At 48.6% G+C, this 8101-nt stretch overlaps 1 protein-coding gene across 1 annotated transcript in view; it reads right to left on the bottom strand.

Moving 5' to 3' along the window:
* Positions 1 to 493: 493 nt before the first annotated feature.
* Positions 494 to 8101, bottom strand: part of MRPS11 (mitochondrial ribosomal protein S11) — a 10465-nt gene continuing 2857 nt past the window's right edge. The window contains exons 3-6 of the mRNA XM_006867122.1: positions 5063 to 5161; positions 4017 to 4146; positions 1281 to 1346; positions 494 to 601 (exon numbers count right to left, since the gene is read on the bottom strand). Of these exons, the coding sequence (XP_006867184.1) occupies positions 494 to 601; positions 1281 to 1346; positions 4017 to 4146; positions 5063 to 5161 (403 nt within the window). The remainder of the gene's footprint in view (positions 602 to 1280; positions 1347 to 4016; positions 4147 to 5062; positions 5162 to 8101) is intronic.

Below are 8101 nucleotides of genomic sequence, written 5' to 3'. Positions count from 1 at the left end.
TACTAAACTACTCTCTTGCGCTCTGGAAATTGGCTCAAGAACAACAAAAGAAAAACGGAAAATTGAAGGGAAGGTGTCTGGGGAGCAGCACATTCGCCTTTTACCTTTCCACCTGCATCTCGCCTCAACTCACGGTCTTTTTCAGGAGGAGGGATTACTGTTCCTGACTCTAGAAGCAAAGACTCACATCACAAGTCAGTACTGGTGGTAGAGACATGCTTTTATTATGATTATTTTTTCTGGAGCAGAGGCAGCGTTACTGGTTGGCGCCTGGGCCACATGTCTCTGTTGCTCTGTGTCCTGTCCGTAACAGGTCTGACCTCCCGTCTAGGACACTGATCTCACGTGAAGAGGTGAATGAAGGCCGCTGTGTAAGAAGGTGGAGCTCTCTCCTTACTACGGGACCGGATCCCCTGGAGATGGCTGGGGCACCGGGCTCGGGGAGGTCCCGCTCCACGCAGAATGGAAGCCAGGCTCTCACTGCCTCCTTCCCTCACAGCCTCCGAGCCTTGCGGGGGCGGCAGCCGTTGTGTGGGATGGGGGTGTTGTCTGTGATGGAGATCACCTCCAGGCCCCCCATGGTCAGCCCCTTGATGGCGGCCTGGAAAGAGCAGAGGACAGGGCTCTGGGAATGCCGGTGTGCGGCGTACAACGGTCACCACTCAAACCCACCATCGGCTTCTCTGCAGCCCACCTGTCCCATCACATCAGGCACTTTCCATCCTGAGCTCCATGGTCCAGGAACCAAAACGACTATGGCCATGGCACACCCTAGTCTCACCCTTTAGAAACTTTACTGATGCTGTGGTCCCTGGGTGAAATGCTGGACTATTGGCTAAAAGGCGCTTTAGGGCTCGTGGTCTGTGTCTGAAAGGTCACAGCCTTGAAAACAAGGTCACAGTCAAGGAGAAAAGCTCTCTGCACACATGGGGATGCCGTGAGTCACAACCGACTCCGTAGCAACCGACAACAACACACGCTGTTTCCTCCTCCTGCAGCACCCTCCCTCCCTCCCTGTAACTGCCCTCACTGGTGTGGGTCCCCCAGAACCCCCTCACATTCCAGGGGCCAGCACACAGCAGGCGCTCAGGGAGTGTCTGACAGACAACACGGAACCATTAGGGTCTGCCCTGGAAAGCTAAGCGGTTATAGGAACAAGAGAAGCTCCAAGCCAGCAGGATGGCCTATGACAGGGTACGTTTCCCCTTCCTGGGGGAGCCCCATTTCTCTCTGGACTAAAGAAGAAAGCACACACACTGCAGAGAATCCTGGGTACTCACCAGGCGCCCTGGCCCCAGGCCTTTCACTACAACTCGAATGTGGGTCACACCCTTTCCTGTGGCTTTCTAGAGAGAAACAGCAATTGGTTAGTGTCCCCAGAGAGAGCCACTTAGCCAAATGTCTGGCTGTTGCCACCGGGAATAACAGGTTACAAGCCCCAGAGAGATGGCACATGCATACCTACAGATACACAGACAGACAGGCAGACAGACAGAGAAGGAAGGACAGATGGCCACAATGTGGGGATCAGAGAATTACAGTCGACTGGGGAGTGCAAACATTTAATGGCTGTTGACTAAAAGGCTGGAGGTCTGAGCCCACTGAGTCATTTCACAAGGAAGGTCTGGTGATCTACTTCTGAGAAATCAGCCACCGAGCACATGGCGGACCATGGCTATCCACGTGAGGGCCTGTGAGTCTGCGCAGAGCACAGCTGACCAGCTCAAGGGCAGTGGGTTATCAGTAAGCCTTTTCGGAATCATGGGTGGCACTGTAGGATAAGCACTGGACTGCTAACCACAGAGCCAGCAGTTCAAACCTACCAGCTGCCACACGGGAGAAAGATGAGGCTGTCTACGCAGGTAAAGATTTACATCCTCGGGAACCCCACCCAGGGTCAGAGTCTGAGTGGACTCCTCGGCAGTGGTTTCCAGGTTGTAGCCCACACAGCACTGCCACCTAATGGAGAATCCTAAATCCTGCTCAGGCCTTTCCCAGGTGGAGAAACGCAGAATTCCAGGGTCAGGAGGTGGACATCAAGAATGCGCCTAAATACCCAGTTAGAGTGTTCTTAACATTTAAATCCTTGTAGTTTAATATGTTCTTGATTATAAAGAAGTCTAAAAATTGCATAGAATTCACAAATAACCCACCATGACCATGGATATATCTCCTTTGTTGTTATGTGCCGTGGAGTTGGTTCCGACTCATAGCGACCCTGTACAGGGTTTCCGAGACTGTAAATCTTTACAAGAGCAGAAAGCCTCATCTTTCTCCCATGGAACAGCTGGTAGTTTTGAATTGCTGACCTTGCAGTTTGCAGGCCGATTCGTAACCACTATGCTACCAGAGCTCTTTGGTCACATATATCTCCTTTAGTCATATATAATCTATCCACTGTTGTTGTTAACTGCTGTCGAGTCCATTCTGACCCATAGCAACCCTGTATAGGATTTCTGGGGAGCACCTGGTGAGCTTGAACTGCTGACCTTGTGGTTCAAACCGACTCTGCAGTCCAGCACATTAACCCGCAGTCATATATAATCTGTCCATTGTTAAAGTGTCCTTTAGACACTTCAGTTGATGCCTGTTAACATGTAGCTGCACTTGGGGACACTGAGCTTTGCTCCAAGGCCCGGGTAATCCCCCAGGAAGCGCTCCCGTTTGGCAGAGGAGGAGTGTTTGTGAGGCTTGAGCTATAGGACTTTGGTCCCAGGAAGATCTGGGCTCCGATCAGAGGACGGAACAGGACTCTAAATAAGACACAAATGCTGATTATCAGCGGGCTCTTGAAAATGCAGAGCTTCAAGCTAGTTCGATCCCTTCAGCCATGACTGAGGAGGTGAAATGGGCAGAGAACCAAATTAAAACAATGTGGGTGAAGCAGAATGACCCACTGGACTGGGAAATTCTAGGTCGCAGCCGTGGAATGGGAGACTCACAAGGACTGTGCCCAGGATGGTGGACAGAGGGCCCCAGTCACAGCAGTGTGACCGGCCACCACTGAGCAGAGCACTGTTGCTGTCAAGAGATTTCGGTACAATGCAATGTGCATGTCGCCTGGGTTTCTAAGAGGGATGTGATGTTTCTAGCAGGGTGTTATCCCAGTTCACCCAGAGTTTACAGATTCAGGTCAGTTCCTGTTTTGCTTCGTCTCCATGAGTGAACTGGCTTGAAGCCCTGTAAAAATGTGAATTACCCTGAGGGTGACAAGGAGCTCTGTTGGCAGTGACTTAGTGCTCAGCTGCTGGTTAAAAGGTGGGTGGTTCGAACTCACTAGCCGCTCTGTGGGAGAAAATTGCAGTAACAGTCTACTTCTGTAAAGATCGAGAGCCCTGGAAACCCTGTATGACAGCTCCCCTCTGTCCTGTAGCGTCAATGTGAGGTTTGGTTTGAGGATTAGAGCCTGGCACATAGTAGATGCTCAGTAAACATAGGAACTCTGTGTAGTAGCAGAATGGTTATGAATTGGGCTGCAAACCGCAAAGTCAGAAGTTCGAAACTAGCAGCTGTTCTGGGGAGAAAGATGAGGCGTTCTGCTCCCGTAAAGATTTACAGCCTCGGAAACCCTGTACAGGGTCGCTATTTGTCGAAACCGACTCCACGGCACATAACCAACCACCAATAAACACACCAGTAGCAGATGCTGTTAACTAGCTTCTAGAAAGGTCTGTAACAGTTCTCACTCCAACTGGTAATGAGCCTTCCCCAGACCACATCCTCTCCATACAGAGGCCATCCCCACCCTCCCAACCCCACCAGCTTTAATAAAGAGAGGGCTGTGGTTCCTAAGCCTCCAGGGCCCTGACTCTGCTGTCTCCTGGAATGAACCACTGTGCACTTCACCTCTGATGAAGCCATGAGAGAGACGAGAGCAGCATTTTCACATACACCTCCTTCAGCCAGTACTGTCAGGGCATCTAACACTGGTTGTAAATACCCGCTGCCTCTGAATGCCAGCTTAGTGAGTCATCAGTCAGGCAGCGAGCAGAATGCGCCAGAAGGACGTCACTTACTGCTGCAGCGGCGATGCCTGTGGTCTGAGCCGCAACGCCCGTGCCCTTCTTGGCATTTCGAAACCCCTCTGTGCCGCAGGAAGCCCGGGCCAGTGGCTGGTGCGTGGCAGACACCACCTGGATCTGGGTGCTGGGAGGGAAGGAGGACACAGAGGACGCGGTTACTGTTCAAGGTGGAAAGAGCCAGCCCACTGCCTCGTCAGTGTGAGAACGGAGGAGAAAGCAGCCCAGTGGCTTTCCCTCTGACCATCTCTGATGGACGCTTTTGGAGGCCCTCCCTGTAGCATTTCACCTGTGCTGCCAAAGTCTATATTGTTCACTAAATTGTTCATGGACCTCTGTGACCAAACACTGACCCTGCTTCCAAGTGGGGCTGACCTACAGAGTGGTCACTAACGTCAGTATATGCCCACTGCTGGGCCTTGATTGGAAGCCCTCCCCAAGCCCACTGGAAAGTCTCTCAGTCTGGGCATTGGTTTAAACTCACCATTTCCAGTCAGCACTACAGAGCTGAGGCCAGTTCAGGGGCCAGGGCGAGTACAGTCCAGTGACGTTTATTTGGAGGTTGGCATTCTGGTTAGCTTGTAACAAATCTCACATTCCTAAGTTGTACCTGGCACCTTACTTACCTGTCCCCGCCCCCCGTGTTCAGTACTCAGTAATACTTACTGAGCACCTGTATGAAGGGGCACCTGGCTCTAAGACACACCTTCGCCAGTTCTGGAGCAGGGCTAGGAAATACCAAGGGCTTCAAAATGTTCGTGCAAAAATGGAATGAAAACGAATGCAATTTGCTCATGAATTTTTTGAAGCCCCTTTGTATTATTCCCAAGGAAAGCAAATCCATCGTTTAAATAGGATACTCCCAACCTAGTTCTTATTTTTATGGAATGCAAAAATACTCAAAAAAGCATGAAGGTGGGTTTCCCAAACAAGATAGGGTGGGAGTGGAGTTCTCTCATTATTAGCACTTTCAGCCTTGATAGGCACCATCCCCACGCCCCCCTCCCTCCCCTGGGAAGGAGAAAGAGTCACTGCTGGCTTACTTATTGTAGGATGCCTTAATGTGTGCGATTGGGATCTCCTCAAACTTCTTTCCTGCCCACCTCAGAGAGCTCTCTTGTCCTGGAATTGGAGGGTAAATGCTGCAATTAGAAGAAAAAAAAAATTTTAAATTGCCTTACTATTTTGAATCAAAGAAATACATCACATGGTTAAAAAAGGCAGAGAAAAAGCACAGCACAGAATTTACAGGAAAACAGCAGCAGCCTCTGCCCTACACTTGCTCTGTGAGGGTAACTGTTTCTTTCCCTTCCTTCGCGATTCTTCTGGAAACTACCGCCGCATCTGTAAACACCAGGATGGCTTTTCTTTTTTTTTAAAGTTTTTATTGTGAATGGAGTGAAAGTTTACAGGGCAGATCATCATTTTACATTCAATAAATCATACACCTTGTTTCGTTACAATGATTATAATCCCCTCCATGTACCATCAGTTAACAGTATTTCTCTCTATTCACTTTAGCTCTTTTTTTAAAATTTAAAACACTCAGACATATATAACAATTTACACCTTTAAAGAGCACATTCTACAAGTCAGCCTCCTGGCCATCAGCTCTTAGCCCGTCTCTTCCCATTAATCTAGAGTCCTCAGCTGCTCCCCCTCTCCATGTCCACATCTCTGCATCCATCTCTGGTGTTGCTGCTTCTCTGGATAAGGTCTCACATTCCTCTTCTCCTCTTCTCCCTTGGTGGTCCTAGGGTCCTGTTTCTGGACTGTAAGATTAACCACTCACCTGTTTTTGCTACAAAACGTCTACCTTTACAATTGTGACAGTCTTAATTAGTCATGATAACAATTATTCACTATTGAATCATAAGAATCTTATCCCCATCTCTTTTAACCAGACCCATCTAGACAAGATGAAAACTATTCAGTAGGGACTCTGTCTTCCCCAACACAGTCTTGAACTAAATTCCCTCCTGAAACCTTGTAAGCTTGTCACTTCATGACTTTATCGCCCCCTCATTTTGGGTAGCCAATGTCTAAGTTGCCTGTCCCTATCTGCCATGTGTACAGATGGGATAGCATTGATACTTGATGTGAAGATTCCTTCCCTCTCCGTTGGTATTTAGAGTTACTACCTCCATGAGTATAGGTCAGGTTCATCAAATTGTAGTAATTTACCCTCATTTCCTTTATCAAAATTTTTTTATCTTCCTCTAGTTGAGTTCTGATTATCAAGCCATTGACACTAGGTCAAACAGGTAGGTACTAACTGCAAGTTTGGGCGTTTTGTGCATCTCCCCTCACTTCATATCAGCTGGATGCTTCACGCTCAGCTCTAGCCCTCCGTGGCTTATGTCCTTGCCCATGGGCTCAAGTGTCCCAGGTCTCACCACACTTTGGACCAACCAGCCCTTCCTCTTCTCTCTCTCATCTTCAGGTCAACAGGAGTCGATGGAATGCGGTTGAATTCAGTCTATTTCTTCATTGCTGCCTTTCCCCCTCTTCCACTCACCAGCAGACCAATGTGGTCACCAGCAAGCTTACATGCATGCCCATGTTCCCTTTGAGTTTCAGTCTTAGAGGGGGTTTGTCCTGAAGGGACTTGATTGCTGGCCTTGATGGCTTCCTGACGAACAACTTGCTGTTTCTTGTAGTATCTAGTCATGCTGACATTTTTGTTTTGGGTTTTTCCTGATGATCTTTGTTTGAAGATGAATCTTCTGTTGCTCTAGCTGTTCCAGGCTGGTCTGCTTGTCCTTGCTAATGGGAATGTCCCACCTCAGAAGGTTCTGGATGGTGCTCAGGATGGACAGCTATTTCTTGACCTGTCAATCTTAGACATAGCTAGGATTTTCTGGATCAGCACTGGACTTCGAACCACAAGGCTGGCAGTTCAAACCCACCACCCGCTCCTCAGAAACCCTTTACAGGGTCGCTATGAGTCGGAACCAACTTGACAGCACTTAACAACAACAGTGACTTTTTGCTATGCAAAAAGATAATTTAATACACACATCCCACCTTCCCCTTGTCCCTTCCAGTATCATCATGACTATTTCAAGTCCGCCATAGGTTATTCTTTACGTAACTTAAAATTATAGCTGCATCTCCACCTCATGTTTCTTCACCCACAGACCCCGTCGGGATGCCCAACTGTCTCATCACTACGTATATAAAAAATTCCAGTGGACTCTAAAGCAGAGGTCAGCAAAGCTTTGCTATAAAGGGCCAGATGTTTTAGGCCTTGTCAGTCATATGGTCTCTGTCACAACTCAACCCTGTCGTTGCAAAAACAACCAGAGATTGTTGTTGTTGTTAATTGCTGTAGATTCGGTTTCGACCCATAACTACCTTGTATAGGGTTTCTGAGGAGCAGATGGTGAGCTTTAACCGCCGACCTTGCGCTTCAAACTGACTTTGCAGTCCAGTGCACTAACCCGCAGCGCCACACTAGGATTACATATGCACAAATGAGTGTGACTACGTTCCAGTCAAACTTTATAAAAATAATCAGGAACTGGCCAGATCTGGCCTATCAGGTGGAGTCAGCTGAACTCTCCTTGAACCAGTGGCCCAATAACAACAACAAACCATCTTTACTGGCTCAGCCTTATTAGACTTCCTAGCGGTATTCTAAAAACCAAACCAACAGAGTGGTACCCAAAAGTTACAAGAGTATGCTTCACTGCTAATAGCGCTGGTGGCAAGGTGGGCTACACATCAGGCTGTTAACCACAAGGCCAGCAGTTCGAGCCTGCCAGTTGTTCTGCAGGAGAAAGATGAGGCTTTCTGGTCCTGCAAAAACTTGTTGTTAGGTGCCATCGAGTGGGTACTGACTCATAGCGACCTTATGCACAGCAGAATGAAACACTGCCCAAGCCAACCTCACAATTGTTGCCATGCTTGAGCCCACTGATGTTGCCATTTGTCAGTCCATCTCGCTGGGGGTCATCCTCTTTTTCTCTGACCCTCCAATTTACCAAACATGATATCCTTCTCCAGCAACTGGTCCCTCCTGACAGTATGTCCGAAGTATGAGAGATGAAGTTTGGCCATCCTGGCCTCCAAGGAGCACT

This window comes from Chrysochloris asiatica, unplaced genomic scaffold (assembly GCF_000296735.1).
Source record: "Chrysochloris asiatica unplaced genomic scaffold, ChrAsi1.0 scaffold00101, whole genome shotgun sequence".
Taxonomy (NCBI): domain Eukaryota; kingdom Metazoa; phylum Chordata; class Mammalia; order Afrosoricida; family Chrysochloridae; genus Chrysochloris; species Chrysochloris asiatica.
This window is presented reverse-complemented; position numbering and strand designations above follow the sequence as displayed.